Raw genomic sequence first — 18,342 nt, forward strand, 5'->3', positions numbered from 1 at the left:
TTGTTTTCTAATGAGCTGCTCTGTGAAGTCTGATCCTGTCCCATGTCCCAGTCAACTCCTGACCCATGGGCTGGTCAGTGTTCACCAGTTTCCCAGGGTGGTGCCCTGTTAGTACAGCCCTCTGCTTAAAACACTACTTTAGCAGTACCTGCAACCATCTTGTTGAGTTTCTGAAGTGGGAAGGTTCTAGATGGTGCACTCTGATGTTCAGGAGAGTTTCCAGAAAAGGCTTGGCTACCCCCTCTAGGAGGGGTGTGACCCTGCACAGCTCAGGTGCCAGAGTTTTTCCCATCTGAGTACTGCATTGCATGTGGTGTGACAGGAACTGTCATACCTGTCCTGTTCTCTCTACATTTAATGTATTCCTATCCTCTCTTCTTGTACATTGCTCACAGGATGGTGGCGGCGGAAGCTACCGGCGGAGTGATCATGACAAGCCCCACCAACAATCTGACAAGAAAGGCAAAGTCATCTGCAAGTACTTCGTGGAGGGACGATGCACTTGGGTAAGAGCACCACCTGAGGACATGTGACCCACATGGATGGGCTGCCCCAGTGCACATTGTTGGGGGTGGGAAGGACTGTGTGATGGCCTGCCCTTCTTGGCACCTCTTGGAGCCGGGAGACCTCTGGGCAGCCCAGGAGACTCAGCTTTCTTCCTAGGGTAAGATGTGTAGAGAGTCTGAGGTTTAGGGGCACTTTCTCCTTTCCTGTAGAAATTTGTGTCTGGTCTCTATAGTCTCAAATGAATCCTCAGGGCTTATTCTGTTCCCATTATGCTGTTGAACTTCAGGGTTGGGAAGAATCAGCCTTGGACATCAGAGTTGTGCAAGAGATGAGTGTGACCATTTAGTTAGGACATAGCTGGCTTGTGACGGTGATGCAAAGGCAGCAAGCAGGCAGGTGGCATATATGCCTGAGAAGTACTGCTCCCTCAGAAGTCAGGACGTAGGGTTTTTGTCTTTTTCTTTTGAGACAGGGTTTCTCTGTGTAGTCTTGGCTGTTCTGAAACTCAGAGACACTCCTGCCTCTGCCCCCTGAGCGCTGGGATTAAAGGTGTGCAGCAGCCACCACCAGGCCTATCCTCAGTCTTAACTCTATTGGTTTCAACACTTACTTGTTATTCAGATCAGGAATCTTAGTGGGGCTTGAGTGAGTTCAAGGCTACTGCAGTGATCAGTGTTTTCCTGGGGACCTAGACTCCTTTCTGCTACCTTCCTTTTTTTTTTTTTTTTTAAGATTTATTCATTTATTTTATGCATGAGTACACTGTAGCTGTCTTAAGGCACACCAGAGGAGGGCATCAGATCCCATTACAGAGGGTTGTGAGCCACCATGTGGTTGCTGGGAATTGAACTCAGGACCTCTGGAAGAACAGTCAGTGCTCTTAACTGCTGAACCATCTCTCCAGCCCTCTGCCACCTTTCTTAAACCTGTGGCATTTGTCATCATGGACTGTACTTGTATAATGACTGCTGTATTTTTCACCTTTGTATCCATGGTCTAAGGAGATGGCAGACAGTGGTGGCACAGCCCTCTTAATCCAGCTCTTGGGATTCTGAGGCAGGAAGGTCACTAGCTTTGAGGCCAGCCTGATCTACATATCAAATTCCAGACATAATGAGATCTTGTCTCCCCTCTCTCCCCAGCCCCTGCCCCCCCCCCAATCAAAATCTGTTTTAATTTAGGACATTTCTTGCCCAGAAGTTTTTACCTGTGTTTCATGGGCTAAACAAGGGAAGCTGGAAAATGGGGTATTTTAACCAGGCGCTCTTCCTCAAACAAACAAAACCAGGGTTCGGCTAGGAAGGACAGAATGTAGAACTAGCTTATGTGATGAGTTTTTATTGCCAGACAATAAATAGTATGGGGCAGAGTAGATGTGAAAGGAGGGACAGAGATGAATTAGGAAGAATCAGCAATGGCCAGTGTAAAAAGTTGGGCCAGAACTTGCTTCCTAAACCTTTAGATTGTCTTCTCTTTTTCCAGGGAGACCACTGCAATTTTAGCCACGACATTGAGCTACCGAAGAAGCGAGAGTTGTGCAAATTTTACATTACGGGGTTCTGTGCGCGTGCTGAGAACTGCCCCTACATGCACGATATCCTTTGCCATCACGTCTGTTGCATCTGTCCTGCATTGCTGCTCCCGGGACCTCCCTGGTCGGTCACCTCTCCTGCTACCCCTTTCACTCTCTATCTGAGCTGTTCACATCTTCACCTGAGGAAGCCCACACCCTTCACTCCCTTTCTCTGTAGAGTTTGGGGACCCTTTCCAAGGACAGCTGTCTGGGCCAGAACTTGCTCTGGAGTTGATGTAGTGTTGAGAACAGCTGCTGACAACCACTGCATAACTCTTGAGTGTCATCTCACCTCCAAAATGAAGGGGGTGGTTTGTTCTTTAGGGTGGGTTCTGAGAAGAAGTGTTTGCCTTAATGAGTCATGAACGTGACTTTCCATGTAAGTTATACCACACCACTGGAAACTGCATCAATGGTGACGACTGCATGTTCTCCCATGACCCGCTGACTGAAGAGACACGAGAGCTCCTAGATAAGGTAATGTCTGGGGTAGCATGGTATAGCACTCACGGGAGCCGACACCACTCTTGGCACAGACAACCTTTGCAGGCTCAGAGTCTGTTGCAAGTTCTACCTGTCTGTACATTACTCACCTCTCCTTCAGACAGAAGAGGTGGAGGGGGTGAGGGGTTCTGCTGCATCCTAACCACGACCTGAGGCAGCTGCACTGGGTACACTATCGGGCAGTGGGATAGTGGTGTAGTGTTGTGTTGTGTAGAGAGACTGAGATGCCCAGAGATTGGAAATGCCAGTGTTTCTGTAGTCACAGGGACTCGAGCAGAGAAGGAAGTGGGACCAGGATCTCACAAACCAGGTGCCATTTGACACTCATCCTGGTGTCTGTTTTTCTTTTCCAGATTGGTACAGTTAGTGGGGGTGCTTTCTTTTGTCATTCCTTTTGGGAGCCTATCAGCCTAAGCGAACTAGATGATCAGCATCCAGTCAGTTCTCTGGAAGGACCAGCAGTGTCTGATTAAAGGACGCCCCCTGCTGGAGGTTCAGTGTTCACACTTAAAAGCAGGAGCCCAGTCCTGCCCCTGGATCAGTCTAGTTTTTCTTGTAGCTTTGTTTTATTTTTTGAAGTTTGGTTGGGGTTTTGTTTTGTTTTGTTTGTTTAGTTTTGTTTTAAGACATGGTCTCTATGTAGCCCTGGCTGTCCTAGAGCTCCCCATGTAGATCAGGATGAGTGCTGAGATTAAAGGTGTGTGCCACCATATCTCCCGTTATTTTAAGTTTGCAGTAGCCCCACCCCCTTTCTTTTTGTTTTGTTTTGACAATTTTGCTTTGTGGCCCATGCTGGCCTCTTCATACCTACTCTTCTCAGTGCTCAACTTACGGGGTTTCTCTGTCCTAGAACTGCTCTGTAGACCAGGCTGGTCTCTGCCTCCTAAATTCTGGGATCAAAGATGTATGCCACCATGCTAGGGTGACTCACTCTGCCTTCCTTTCTTTCTTTTCTTTTCTTTTCTTTCCTTTTCTTTCCTTTTCTTCTTTTTTTCAGAGCTGGGGATCGAACCCAGGGCTTTGCGCTTGCTAGGCAAACGCTCTACCACTGAGCTAAATCCCCAACCCCTCCTTTTCTTTTTTTAAGGAAAAAATGTTTTGAAATTATTTTATTGGGGTTGGGGATTTAGCTTAGTGGTAGAGCACTTGCCTAGCAATCGCAAGGCCCTGAGTTCAGTCCCCAGCTCCAAAAAAAAAAAAAGAAATTATTTTATTTTAGAAACAGAAAGGAGAAAAAGAGAGAAAACCACGAAATATTCGGGCATTTTTACTTCCTGAATTTCTCTTCTTTTTTTTTTTTTTTTTTTTTTTCTTTTTCTTTTTCTTTTTTTTCTGGAGCTGGAAACTGAACCCAGGGCTCTACCACTGAGCTAAATCCCCACCCCCACTTCCTGAATTTCTCACACCCTCATTTGCTCACTAGTTCCCACAATGAGAAAGTTCCCAGCCACCCACAATTATGTCATTAATAGGGACATGCATCACACATGGCTCACAAAGAAGCTTTCCAGGATCAAAGATCCTGTTGCTGTTACCTTGGCAACAGTCTCCTGGAAGCCTGTCTGTCGGCTTTAGTGCATCTTCTACCAGCACAGTTACGTTCTTCACAAACTGCTGACTCGGCTAATTGGCATGACCTGATCCATGATTGTTACCTGGATGGCTATTTGAGAAGGTACAGATGCTTCGGTACCGAGTTTATGCTGAAGTGCAAAAAGAAAACATTTTATAAGTCTGTGAAGATAGCTCTCACCCCAGGGGAAGGTGCCTGGTCTCTCCCTTGCATGGCAGAGCTTCAGCTTCTCTGAGGTGGACTGGCTGTTTTTGTTTGAAACAGTCTTGTGTAGTCCAGGTTGGCCTTGAAATCACTACAATCTACAGTCATTATTAAACCCATGATCCTCCTGACTTCAGCTCCCAAGTTCTGAGATTACAAGCATACACACCACCAAGTTCTGCCCAGCAGATCTGTGGGTATTGACCAACATGTAGATTTATCTCTGCTCTGTACAATCTAGACATAACACACACACACACACACACACACACACACACACACACACACACACACACACACACTTTATCCCAATACTTGGAATCCCTGTATGATTTGTATCCCTATAGTTTGCTTTTGCAGGGTATCATAGGGATGGGGAGCAGGTGGGAGAGCCTATACCTCTCATTCACAAGGCCCTGAGTTTGATCCCCATCATCACTGGAGAAAACAAGTGTCTTCTAGGTAGAACTGTAGAATAAAGTAGGCTAGAGGTGTGTGTCTGCCTTGTGCATGCCATAGGGCACTTTTGATCTGCTTATAGCAACTGTAGTTCAATGCAGTTGCCTGCCAGGTTGAACTCCTCAGCTGATAAAGTTAGCTTTGTTGATCCAGTCATTGGTTAAAATACATTTGTATATTTCTTTTTTTTTTTTTTTTGGTTCTTTTTTTTTTTTTTTTTTTTTTTTTTTTTCGGAGCTGGGGACCGAACCCAGGGCCTTGCGCTTCCTAGGTAAGCGCTCTACCACTGAGCTAAATCCCCAGCCCCCATTTGTATATTTCTTGTTTGGGCAAAAGCTTAAAGTTTGTGACAGCTACCTTATTTGTGCATGCAAGTTTGAGTCACTTTTTTTTCTTTAGACAAGTTTTCTCATCACATGGTGGCTCACAACCATCTGTAATGGTATCTGTTGCCCTCTTCTGGTGTGTCTGAAGACAAGTTTTCTCTGTAGCCCTGGCTGTTCTAGAATTCAGTCTGTAGACTAGGCTGACCTTATGTCCATAGATACTATCCTGCCTGTCCCTCCAGAGTACTGGGATCAAAGGCGTGTGCTGCCGTAACTGGTGACGATGATCATTTTTACATAGGCGATAGACCTTTGGATTCTGGCATCCGCTGTAATAAAAGGTTTGGTGACACAGCTCAGTCCTAGCAGACATGTTCAACAAGAGCCTAGTAGCAGTGGTCCTTGCTAGTAGAGAGGCCATGTATGGAAAGGCTGCAAGGGAGTATAATGACGGATATTTGTCTGCTCCCTCCATTTGTGCGGAAATTGCTGGTGCGTAGTCTATGTTCTATCCTCTGGTCATGTCCTTGTGTGTCTGCCTTGTTCATGTCACTGGGCTCAGATGAGAAGACCAGGCTCCTCCTTAAGCTGTAGGGTCTGGGTTGTAAAAGGCTTCACACATAGGGAAGACAGAAGCCCAGCTGTAGAGCTTTCCATGTTAGAAGACATCCCTAAGGGTGCTGAGGTGGGTGCCAGCAAGACTGCTTTCATCCAGTTTGTTACTAGCAGTACCTGCTAGTGTTGAACCCCAGGCTTGTCTTTTTTTTTTTTTTTAAGATTTTATTTTATTGTATGAGTACACTGTAGCTGCCCCCAGACACACCAGAAGAGGGCATCAGATCTCATCACAGATGGTTGTGAGCCACCATGTGGTTGCTGGGACCCGAACTCAGGACCTCAGGAAGAGCAGTTGGCGCTCCCAACCACTGAGCCATCCCTCCAGCCCCCCAGGCTTGTCTTCTTTGGTAGCTGTCTCAAATTATTAAGGAAATTGACTAGGTTTTCACACTTGATCATTGGTAGAGAGAAGTGCACTGTGATTTGAAACCTTGCTGGAAAAATCTGTCTCAGGTCATTAGAGGCCTAGGAGGGAGGCTACCTTCAAACTTGATCTTCCTGCTTCCTCATCCCTAACGCTAAGATTGCAATCGTGTAGCACTATGCCCAGTTTGATGAAGCAGATGAATTTAGGTCCTAGACCCTGTGCTCTAAAGGCCCCCAGCAGGTGTGTGTTTTAAGTTTTTCCTCAGAAAATTGAGTCTGACTTAGTAGAGTCTTCTGATGTGACTTCCTCTGCTTCCCACAGATGTTGGCTGATGATGCAGAAGCAGGTGCTGAGGATGAGAAGGAGGTGGAAGAGTTGAAGAAGCAGGGCATCAACCCCTTGCCTAAGCCACCTCCTGGTGTGGGGCTCCTGCCTACTCCTCCACGGCCCCCTGGACCCCCAGCCCCCACCTCTCCTAACGGCAGGCCCATGCAAGGTGGCCCTCCTCCTCCACCACCACCCCCTCCCCCACCTCCTGGGCCTCCTCAAATGGCCATGCCAGCACATGAACCGCTGTCCCCACAGCAGCTACAGCAGGACATGTACAACAAGAAGATCCCCTCTTTGTTTGAGATTGTGGTGCGACCCACAGGGCAGCTAGCTGAGAAACTGGGCGTGAGGTGAGTATATTGCTTGCCCTTAGAAGCACAGGCGCATGGCCTGGCAGGGCTCTGTCCTTCTGAAGCTGTCATTCCCCATTTGGGCTCCTGGCCCCAGGCTCTAAGTGAGCACTGCTGGCTGGGTGCTGCTGCCTTTCCTTAGCAGCTTCATCACAAGAACCATTTCCTCTTCTAGGTTCCCTGGACCTGGTGGACCCTCAGGGCCAATGGGTCCTGGCCCCAACATGGGACCCCCAGGGCCAATGGGGGGGCCCATGCATCCTGACATGCACCCAGACATGCACCCTGATATGCACCCCGACATGCACCCCGACATGCACCCCGATATGCACCCCGACATGCACCCTGACATGCATCCTGACATGCCAATGGGTCCTGGCATGAACCCTGGCCCTCCCATGGGTCCTGGTGGCCCCCCAATGATGCCCTATGGTCCTGGAGACTCCCCACACTCTGGAATGATGGCTCCTATCCCGCCAGCCCAGAACTTCTATGAGAACTTCTACCCGCAGCAAGAGGGCATGGAAATGGAGCCGGGTCTTGTTGGGGATGCAGGTATGTAGGCAACAGCTAGACTGCAGAGCTGGGCTCACCAGGGTGGGATGGAGGTCAGAAGTGACTTTTCTTCCTTGGCCAGTCTTACAGCAGCATTCCAGTTCCATTCCCAGTCTATAGGTGTTTTAAATATTAGGGGGCCCTTGACCTTATGGGGGCTGGAGGACTCTTGTGTTTGTTGTCAGTGTAGGAAACAGTACTCATAGGGCCTAGCATCAATCGTGAGCAAGGCAAAAATGCCTTAGGAGGCTGTGCTTGTGTGCCTGGCACCATCAGGAGGAAGGCAGGGCCCCTCTTCCAGGTAGTGCTGGGCTCACTAACTCTGCCTGTCTGAAACCATTGACTGGACAGGTTCTTGCCTGTGTCCTGTGATGTTAGCAACCTCGGTGTCCAGCATAGTCAAGGATAGATGCTGTGGGAGATTCAAGGAGGAGGAGGGACCTGCCCCAGGCCAAAGCTCAGAGTCGTGGTCTCTGTCCTTGCTATAGTTGCATTTTAGTAGAGCAAACCAGAGAGAAGTCGGATGGCTCATTTTAGCTTTAGCCATTGTTAGAAAATAGCATAGGACTGTACAGAGCCACAGCCCTAGCAGGGACAGTCATCTGAAGCATCTCTGAGAATGTAACCAGGTGCCATAGCTGACCAGCTTATCTGAGGACAGCAGAGATAGAGATGGCTATGCATCTATAAAGGAGTGAGAGAGCGACATCTTAACATATGCAGGTGTGTGTGTCACTGTGGTATCGCCCGCTCTACCGAGCAGTAGAGGGCAGCAGGACATGCACTTGTGGCTCCCAGTGCTTGGGAGGATACAGTGAGACTGCCAATCAGCCAGAACAGTGGTGGGAGTTTCCGGGTTCCCGTGCAGTTGCTGACAGCAGGTGCATCCAGGTGGAGACCAGGAGGTAGCCAAGGATACAGAGATGAGTCACGGGGTTTGGGACTGGCACGTTGGAGCCAATGTGACCTGTATGTATGTGCTGTGTAGGGCTGGAAGGAGCAGCTAGGAGGATGGGCGCCAAGTATAGGCAGGCCTTCACCGACATTCAGGCTGTTCTGTTGGATGTGAGGATCACTGCTGCCTCAAAGCACAAGGAGCCTGGGAGGTGCGGGGGTGCGGGGATAAAGCATCCACAATGCATGGTAAAGAGTGGGTTTGAAGAGATGCTAGAAAAGGCAGACCAACAAATGGAGGGAGATGCTGTTGACTGGCCTGAGTTAGTTGCTTGTTGATGATAGGTGTCTCTACAGCGAAAGTGAGCTCTAATGTGAGTTCCAGGAACTACTCTTTACAGCACAGAGCTGCTGTGGTTTCTGTACATTTACTTGGCCTTCTGGCGATTGATGTTCTATGGAGGTGAAGCCTCTGCCTGTGTCCCAGCTCCCGAGGAGCTGTAGCATAGAAGAGGTCCCATTAGGCTCTAACCAAAACTCAGGCCACCTTCACTCACTGTGAGGTCTTACAGTTTTGCAGTTTGTGGTATATATGGGGGGTGGTGAGGTGGTGGTGCACATAGCAGTATGCAAGTGTGCGTAGACCGAGTTGACCTGTTTGTGTATTATCACTGTACATCTAAGGCAGAACTCATTTGAACCTAAGTGATTGCCATTTCAGCTAGTACAGCTCTCTAGGCACCGGGACACCCGCCTACTCACCAAGTACTGACTGCTGGGCCATTGCCAGGCTTGCCTTGCTTCAGGTTGTAGTGGCGATCCAGTTGTGTGACAGTAGGCTACTGAGCCATCTTCCTGGGCCCCAGTTTCTCTATTTAAATACCAGACTACCTCCTTTGGTGGCATGAACCACATCTCTGATGCTCGGTATCTTGTCCTAGCTGGATAAAAGTCATGTCACATGTGCAAGGGACAGTTGACTCTTGACAGACCTGGGCATGCTAGCTCAGCACCCTACGATCCAGGGACTCAGTGAGACAGTGGTGTTGTATCTGCTATACGTAGTGGACCTGGTCGTTGAGGGAGGAGAGACTTGCTCTGGCCGTGCAAGGGAAGCTGCCTCATGCAGTCAGTGACTCCAGGGACGCTGAGAGGAAGGGTTGGGGGGATGCCGTGAGCTGGACTGAGATTTTAGTGTGTTTCGTTCTCTCCTGGGAGATGCAGTGACTTTCTTACAGGTATATCTAACCTCCAGGGTAGGCACTGCATGCAGCTGAGAGAAGCTAGGAATGCAGCACAACACAAAATCTTAAACTTAATTAAGCATTATGACTATGCTGGGCATCATGGCTCACGCCTTCAATCCCAGCACTCGGTAGGCAGAGGCAGGTGGATCCTTGTGAGTTCAAAGCCAACCTGGTCTGTTTAGAGAGTTCCAGGCCATCCAGGGCTGCGTAGTGAGCTCTTTCCTCAAAAACAAACAAAATTAGGACCTTTGTTTTTGTGTGTATGAGATTATTTCTTTGATTACATGCTTTCTCGAGCATGAACTTGGTAGATGACAGTATCACATTACAGTGTCAAACACTTAGACGTACCTGCAAGAAGCCATGAGACCACTCATGGCAGATGATAAACCAAGCCTGCTTCCTGTGAGGACAGCAGCAGCTACCTAGCCTGAGAGGGGTATGGCCTGTCCACAGACATCCTGCCTGAGGTGTATGCACACAGTGTGCTGACATCCATAGCCTGAGGTGTATGCACACAGTGTGCTGACATCCATAAGCATCTATCATGCCTTCCCTGAGCCTCATCCTTTCCCTGCCAGCTGGCCCACTATGGGCTCCTGCTGGACTCTCAAGGCACCCATGCCTGGGGAGGAGGAAGGGACGGGTGGCCATCCTCATCCTCACACTTGCCACCAGTCTTGGCTTTTCCAACGGAGGCCTTCCCGACACAAACCCTCTTCCCTGCCACAGAGGACTACGGGCACTACGAAGAGTTGCCGGGGCAGCCTGGGGAGCCCCTCTTCCCTGAGCACCCTCTGGAGCCTGACAGCTTTCCCGAGGGAGGGCCCCCAGGCCGGCCGAAGGCAGGCGCCGGTGTACCCGACTTCTTGCCCTCGGCTCAGAGGGCCCTGTACCTGAGGATCCAGCAGAAGCAGCAGGAGGAGGAGAGAGCGAGGAGGCTGGCTGAGAGCAGCAAGCAGGACCGGGAGAATGAGGAAGGCATGTGTCCCCCTGCAGGGGCCCAGCCGGCTCTGTGCAGGGACGAGGGGGGGCACCTAGGCTGGGTGCTGTGTCTGAAAGTAGCTTGGCAGGGAGGCTCTGTCCCTTGTCGGCCGCCTCACTCTGAGGAAGTGGAGGCCAGGGCTGCTCCTCTGCATCTTGGGTTTGGAAGACTCCTGAGTCCGTGAAGAAGGGTGGTGGGCTGGTTCCTAGCTCAGACTGCATTTCCTAAAGAAGCTGGAGAGACAGACGTTCTCACTGCCCGATCCCTAGGTTATAAACTTGGGAAGCCAAGACCAAAGAGGACTGACCAACCAGCATAGAGATGCAGATCATGAGTGCTGTAGTCACAGGGTCAAGTGGTCACCCGGTGGCATCCACCTCAGGGCTGAATACTGGAGCAGGGCTCTCTGGAGTTTGGGAGCAAGCTAGTGGGAATAGCAGGAGGAAGGACAAAGTCGGCGGCCCCACCCTGGTGGCTCAGGGGCTCTGTTTGCTGTTGTACTTGCCCTTCCCTGACCCCTGAACCGCTTTGAGGGGCCTGGGGATGCGTGTGTGAGCTGTCAGCATGGCTGTTAACCGGACTTCCAGCAAGAGGTACCTAGTGCTGGTCTAGCCATATTTGTCTGGACCGAATCTGCTTGGAGGGTGGGAAGAAGCAGCGGGCTGTGAGCACTGAGGCCTAGCCCTACCCTGACTTAATGGCACCATACCTCTATTTCATGTGTCTAGTAAGCAAGTTGATGACAGGACTTCCTTGGGTGATTGCGAGATATTCAGGTCAGACTGCCTACCAGGAATGGTCTGAGAGAGAAGCCACGATGATATCACTGCTCAGAGCCAGGCCATGCCACCCCCAGCTCCTAGCTGGAAGCACAGAACCACACATCAGGGACAACTAGGGGTACAAGAGGACTATGGGATGCAGCCATTCATGCCTCTCCATTTGCTCTGCTCTCTCTCAGGTGACACTGGAAACTGGTACTCAAGTGACGAGGATGAAGGGGGAAGCAGTGTCACATCTATCCTCAAGACATTGAGGCAACAGACGTCAAGCCGACCCCAGGCTTCAGTTGGGGAACCAAGCAGCAGTGGGCTGGGGGATCCCCGGCTCCAGAAGGGACACACCACAGGAGGCCGACTGGCTGACCCCCGCCTCAGTCGGGACCCAAGACTCAGCCGCCATGCAGAGACTTCAGGAGGGTCTGGCCCAGGGGATTCAGGGCCCTCTGACCCTCGGTTAGCTCGTGCTCTGCCCACCTCCAAGACTGAAGGCAGCCTTCATTCCAGCCCTGCATGCCCCAGCGGTTCAAAAGGACAGCCCCCTGCAGAAGAGGAGGAAGGGGAGAGGGCCTTGCGTGAGAAGGCAGTAACCATTCCCCTGGACCCCCTGCCTGGACACCCACTTCGGGACCCTCGCTCTCAGCTGCAACAGTTCAGCCACATCAAGAAGGATGTGACCCTGAGCAAGCCGAGCTTTGCTCGCACAGTCCTCTGGAACCCTGAAGACCTGATCCCCTTGCCCATCCCCAAGCAGGACGTACCCCCAGTACCTGCTGCCCTGCAGTCCCTACCCGCCCTAGATCCTAGGCTACACCGTTCCACACCCCCTGGACCTCCCAATACCCGGCAGCAGCGTCCAGGGTCCACAGATCCCAGCACCTCTGGCTCTAACCTACCTGACTTTGAACTCCTCTCTCGAATCCTCAAGACTGTCAATGTCAACACCCCTGGCCAGAGTGAAAAGCCCAGTGATCCCAGGGTGCGGAAGACCCCTACTGACCCCAGATTACAGAAGCCAGCAGATCCTGGGGCAGCCTCCCGTGCAGCCAAGCCCTGTCCTACTGAAGCATCGCCTCCTGCTGCCAGCCCAAGTGGGGACTCCCCACCAGCCACGGCTCCCTATGACCCCCGAGTACTGGCAGCTGGTGGCTTGGGCCAGGGCAGCAGCAGTGGGCAGAGCAGTGTGCTAAGTGGCATCAGCTTGTATGACCCAAGGACTCCCAATGCAGGTGGCAAAACTGCAGAGCTAACTTCCGACACAAGTGCTCAGCCCAAGGGTCCTGAGGGCAATGGAAAGAGCTCAGCCTCCAAGGCAAAGGAGCCCCCGTTTGTCCGAAAGTCTGCCCTGGAGCAGCCAGAGACAGGGAAGGCCAGCACAGATGGTGCCACCGCCACGGACAGATACAATAGCTACAACCGGCCCCGGCCTAAGGCCACAGCAGCCCCCACTGCTGCCTCATCCACCCCGCCCCCTGAGGGGGCCACAACCCAACCTGGGGTACACAACCTACCAGTGCCCACTCTCTTTGGAACTGTAAAGCCAACCCCCAAAACAGGCACAGGGAGCCCATTTGCTGGCAACAGCCCTGCCCGTGAGGGTGAGCAGGATGCGGGTTCCCTGAAGGACGTTTTTAAAGGCTTTGACCCCACAGCCTCCCCCTTCTGCCAGTAGTGTTAGTGGGGGCCAGTGCTCCTCCCACTCCACCACCCTCCCAGGGTGACATTTAGGGCAGCCTCCAGAGTTATGGGCGGGAGGTGGGGCAGGCGGGCAGGGTGTTCTTTCTTCACATTTTTCTTCCCCCCCCCCCCCCCCTTTTTTTCTCCTTTTTTAAATAGTACTTCTTTGAGTCATAAATTGTATCTAATCATCTTGGGGTCTGGTCAGTGCTGCAGGCTCCTGGGCTCCCTCTGCCCAGTGAGCAACTTATACCCTGCATTGGACAGTGGCAAGTACCCGGCCTGGGGCTCCCCTGGAGCTGAGGGAAGCATGACTGGGAAAGCACTGAAGGCCACTCACCCTGTGCTGCTGGAAGTTTGTCAGAACCACATCACATGGTGTGGAGCTGGTACAGGAGTTTCTAGAGCCCCGGGGTCAACTGTCCTCTCTAGCATGTAGTCTGTGTCAGCTTGCTTCAGGACAAAGCAATAGTGAAGTGAGAGAAAGGGCCTGGCGAAGCCCGGCCCAAACCTGCTCGGCCTATGCACCCCGCATTCTCCGTCCAGGGTTAGCCCTGAAAGTAGCAGACACCCTGCAACCCTGCAGGGGACCCTTGATAAGACAGACCTGTAGGAGCAGGCCTGGCAAGGCTGGGACAGCCCCCTGAAGCATTCTCCCTCAGTATTACCTACCCTGTGCCACTGGCCTGACTCTCGAGACAGCTCAAGGATCCGTGGTGTGGCCACCTGCCAGGCCCCCAAGGAGAGGCCAAGAGTGGCCCTGGCAAAGTGTGTCTGCTGGTTGCTTCCACACCCTTAGCCATGTTACCTGTAGAGTACCAGATAGTGTTTGCTTCCCCTCCCGAGCTGACAGAGCTGGATGTCAGTGATCTGTTGTGGTGTTGCATTATTGAGTCCTTCCCAAAATGCTGAGGAAACAGCAGGTATCCAGCTGGTGTGTTGGCCTTTTCTAGGAAAGGGATCAAGCCCCTTCAGGTGGGGAGGCCCAAAGTATCTGCCATAAACCACATAGTGAAGGCATTTCCACAGCCTCCCCCATTAACACACCTTAGGGCTGGCCTTGTCCAAAGAATGAGGGTAGTCAGAGACTCCTGTGACCATGTCCCTAAAATTGGATCAGGAAACTGGGTAAGACCTGCAGACCTTTCTGCCTCTCGGTCACATGCCAGGCCCTACAGGTCTGCTTTCTTGCAGCCTGCCTCTTTTATATTGGGTCTATTGACCCAACTGCTTCCTTCTTGCTAATAAGGAGACCTGACACACACAGCCAGTGGATTCCCCTCCACCTCAGGGGAGGGGACAGGCTCCCATGTCCCATCCCACACCACCCTCATACCCTCCACACCCCAAAGGAATCCCTTCAAAACAGTTTGGAGCCTGTAGCCAGGGTGGGAGGGGCTTGTGCCCCACAGCCTCACAACCCTTGGGGTCAGTGCACCAAGATCAGGTTGGTTGGTTTGTCTTGTGTTTTTTATTTTTGTTTTATTTTCTTAAACAATCATCAATGAGATTTGTCTTTGGGCCCCAGCCCTGGCCTCATGGCCAAGACTGGGGCCATGGTGAGCATAGGATAGGAAGAGTACAGTGTGGCAGTGTTTGGATCCCCTTCACCCCTTTGGAAATTCCCTTTTTGAAGGCCAGGCTTGGTAGTGCGCCTGTCATCCCGGCACTCAGGAGGAGGGGCAGGAGGATCACAGGTTCAAAGCCAGCCTGGTCTATATTAGAAAAAAGCTGTCCTTTTGCTAAAGAAAAAATTAAATGAATTTTTAAGGCTGAAATCTGTGGGTGAGGTGGAGTCTGGAGCCTTCCTCCGGAACAGTTAACTGAAGGCCCTCATGGAACAAGGACATCCGCTTGAATCCCCACTTGCCGTCAGGCCACACTCGTAAAGAAAGATTGTTCTCTAACCAGGATTGTAACAAACGTGTAAATAGTATTTCTGAGTTGAAAGTCGATGGTGCAAATATGTATATAACGTACTGTATTTTTACAATGATCGTCGCATGGCTCTCCCGCCCCTTTTGTACTCAGTATCTGTCTTCCAGAAACCTCACCTGCCTTCTCATGTGGTCTCTTAATCCAGTAATTGTATTACTGCCATTAAAGGATGCAGTTATTTTAAACAGTCGTCAAGTCTAGTCTCGTCTCTGCCCTGTCCCCGCCAGCGGGGACCCAGTTATTCAGGGTCCCGAAGAGGCTTTCTACCTGTGGGCCAAAATGGGGGTGAAGAGAAGAAGGAGACCAAGCAAAAGTTCTGTTGTCAAGGTCTCGTTTATTGGGATGAACATTGCAGCTTTTAAGGCTTTCAGGTAGGGGGAGTGACCTTTGTGAAATATGAAGGAGGGGGAGATGAGGGTATAGGCAGTGATAGCTGGAGGCAAAGAAGTCAGGCGATGAGGTCAGGTGGTGGAGACACTGGGTGTTGACTGAGGAGATAACTGGTATCTGCTCGAGCTGAGGCATCCCTTGAATGTTATACTCCTGTGCCGTAAATTCATGGGAGAGGCTTTATCCAACAATCTTAAGATTTATGGCAGTCATCTTCGGGGTGAGTCTCTGTGGCCAAACAGCCCAGAGTCACTTTGAACCATGCAGTCAAAAAGCGGCTAGGCCCAAATCCAATATGGCTCCGTGCATCTCCCCCATTTTTCTTTAAAAAAAAAAAAAACCATTAGGTGGAAGTAGTGGTCTGAGAGAGATTAGACATGCCTCACAGAGTGCCCAGCTCGGCCATGGCAAGCCACTCTTGCAGTTAGGACTGCACCCCAATGGCTAGGAATGAACTTATGCTGTAACACACCGTTCTGGGCTATACGTGTGTGTTATTGGGGGAGAAACTGGGCAGAGGAGCATTTGACCGGCCCGCACGTTTAAACGGGGTGTAGCCACCTCTGTCTTAGGATCGACCTCTCAAACCCTAGCCTTATCTGTCATAGGATCACCTTGTCGCCCCCAAGGTTCCTGTCTTAGATTGGTCAAGGGTCAGAGGAAGTTGCCCGTCCCTGAGGATAGCTACATCAGGTCATCTTCTCATTCCTCTCACTTGAGCCCAGGGGCGAAAGAGCAAGGGCCAGATGGCATTAATATAAGAGATTGTGGAAATTGAGCCTCTCCCGATAAGTTGTAGGCACCTCATCTGGTTCTCCTCAGCTGTTATGGCCATACCACCAAGGGCCTAGTCAAGCCTCTCCTATAATAAAATTTAGAATTCCCAATTGTTAGCAACTACTCCAGAAAGTTCACCCACTGTGCTTGCTTAACAATAGATTGGGGGAGGGTAGCTCCAGACACTGCAGACACAATGGCTGCAGCAGTAATGGCTGCTACAATAGCAGCGAAAATGCCAAGGTCTTTCCCAGGACAGTTCAGGATCGGTCATTCTTCTCTGGAACAACCAGCAGGCAATGGGACCATGTCTGAGATCTGCAAAACAGGGCAGAGTTCCCCAGTCCACAGCAGCTTCCACCAAGCAACAGTGCACAGAGGGTCGGAGCGCAGGCCGTGGTGGGACGGGACACAATGACTGCAGCAACGCCAGAATTTCTGTGATGACAAAAGATGAGTGGGAATCCTCCATATTCCTCCAAGGACACAGGAATGACTCCAGGGACCCGAACCAGGAGAGCTGAATCTTCATGCTCCCAGGATCAGCAAGTCTCACCAGCCACTCGGGCAGCTGGCACACTCCTGTAGCATCCTGTAGAAAAAACACAAAGATTCCCTCTTCCCCATATAAAATATCTGAACAGGATCATGCCAATATGTGGATCTTTCTATTTCACCTAGGCAGAAGTATGCCTAGCTGTAGGGTGCCATAAACTCAGAGTGTTCCTTGGCATCCAAATTTTAAAATTGAAATAAAAGGAGCATATTTTAGCATACAGGGATAACTCCCCTTTTTATTTATTAAAATATTGTTAAAATATTATTTATTAAGATAAGTCCTTAAGGATTAAATTGAGGACACTGAGCACTTGTATTTATAAATTGACTTTTATACCAAATTATTGTCTCCAGCATTACTGTTTTGGATATATAAAGAATGAGATTTTTTGACTAATTGTTCCTATGTAAGGCCTATAATCTGTCTGGTATCATTGTCCTCCCTTGTTAAGGGGTCTAGGCAATCCAGTTTGAGTTCTTAAATGGCCTATAAAGGAACAGTACTTAGTGCTCTTAACCACTGAGCCATCTCTCCAGCCCCTCACCAGCTTTATTTACCTAAACATAAGCATTAATTAGAGATGCCAAATCCTATAAATATTGTCCAGATTTAGTCGCACTAGAAATCCCTGAGCCGGTAGGGTGAGGCTGGGAGTTGAAAGTAAGCAAATGGAGTCTTCCTCTTTTCAAGAGGGTGTGTTATCAACTCCATTACCATTTTCAAAGAGCTGGGTCTATGGTTTTGTTTAGTTGTCTGAGCCAGAGCACTGAAAGGACAGTGAGTTGTCAGACAATTTACACTGAAATCACTCACTGATTTCATGTAGAAAACTTGTCTCTAATAAAGCATTAAGTAATTGAAATCAATCGTAAACCACAAGCCACACATTGGCTATCAGTATGTGAATTGAAAGCTTGATTTTTTTAACATTATAAAAACAGTGGCTAAAGCCAGGAATTTAATAATCTGTGCTGAAGCAGCAGAAACTCAAGAGAATAAACAAGTGATCCAATCATACATGTAGCCTTTTCATTAGATGAACCACCTATAAATACAGTAAGCGCATTTCCTATGGGTTGTATGCACAAATATACAGGAAATACAAAAACATGTAAAGAGTAAAATTATCAATTTTGCCTGAAAAATTTGTATATGTAATAGGCCAAATATCAGTATTTTGTAATAACCAATTAACTGTTGTTTGGCTTTTTAAAATACTTCCATGACTCTAGCCTACAATTCTGTATTAACACAACTGAAGCTTTATCTCCAATGAGGATAACAAACAAAGACCTAAGTCCTCTGGTAAGGTGAGGTACTTAGCCAACTAACATATCCTTAGTAGCTTAAAATTAGTTTTAAATACTCTTTTCTGGAGTAGTCTAACAGCTACTCCCCAAATGTTAAAGCTCATTTTGAGAGCAAAGGTTTGTAGTAAAAATGTCCATATACACTTAAAGATTCAAAGTTCTAACTTCTTACATTGAAGAAGCGACAAAATTACATAATATAAGGCTATTAGCCATTCTTTAGTAAAAATTTTAATGATATCAACTTTATGGGCTCTCTAAAATTATAAGCAAGCTCACGAAATGAAAACTCACAATCGCCAGGACGTAAACAAATTGCATAAAAATAATCCTCTAAATCTATCTTGAAATGGCAGTTGGATAAGCAAACAAGCTGTAATGCTCTCACAAGTTCTAAAACCTCATCAATCCTTTTTAAAT

The 18,342-nt window shown here is 49.6% G+C and overlaps 1 protein-coding gene across 3 annotated transcripts in view; it reads left to right on the forward strand.

The window, feature by feature from the left end:
- Zc3h4 (zinc finger CCCH-type containing 4) overlaps nucleotides 1-15,076 on the forward strand; it is a 37,507-nt gene extending 22,431 nt beyond the window's left edge. For 2 of the 3 annotated variants that reach the window (NM_001427315.1, NM_001427316.1), the window contains 7 exon segments: nucleotides 396-506; nucleotides 1,990-2,101; nucleotides 2,448-2,557; nucleotides 6,453-6,811; nucleotides 6,987-7,366; nucleotides 10,240-10,488; nucleotides 11,454-15,076. In NM_001427315.1, the coding sequence (NP_001414244.1) occupies nucleotides 396-506; nucleotides 1,990-2,101; nucleotides 2,448-2,557; nucleotides 6,453-6,811; nucleotides 6,987-7,366; nucleotides 10,240-10,488; nucleotides 11,454-12,943 (2,811 nt within the window). In that variant the 3' untranslated portion in view covers nucleotides 12,944-15,076. 3 annotated transcript variants of the gene reach the window in all.
- The last annotated feature ends 3,266 nt before the right edge of the window (nucleotides 15,077-18,342 follow it).

This window comes from Rattus norvegicus, chromosome 1 (genome assembly GCF_036323735.1).
Source record: "Rattus norvegicus strain BN/NHsdMcwi chromosome 1, GRCr8, whole genome shotgun sequence".
In the NCBI taxonomy this organism is placed as follows: Eukaryota; Metazoa; Chordata; class Mammalia; order Rodentia; family Muridae; genus Rattus; species Rattus norvegicus.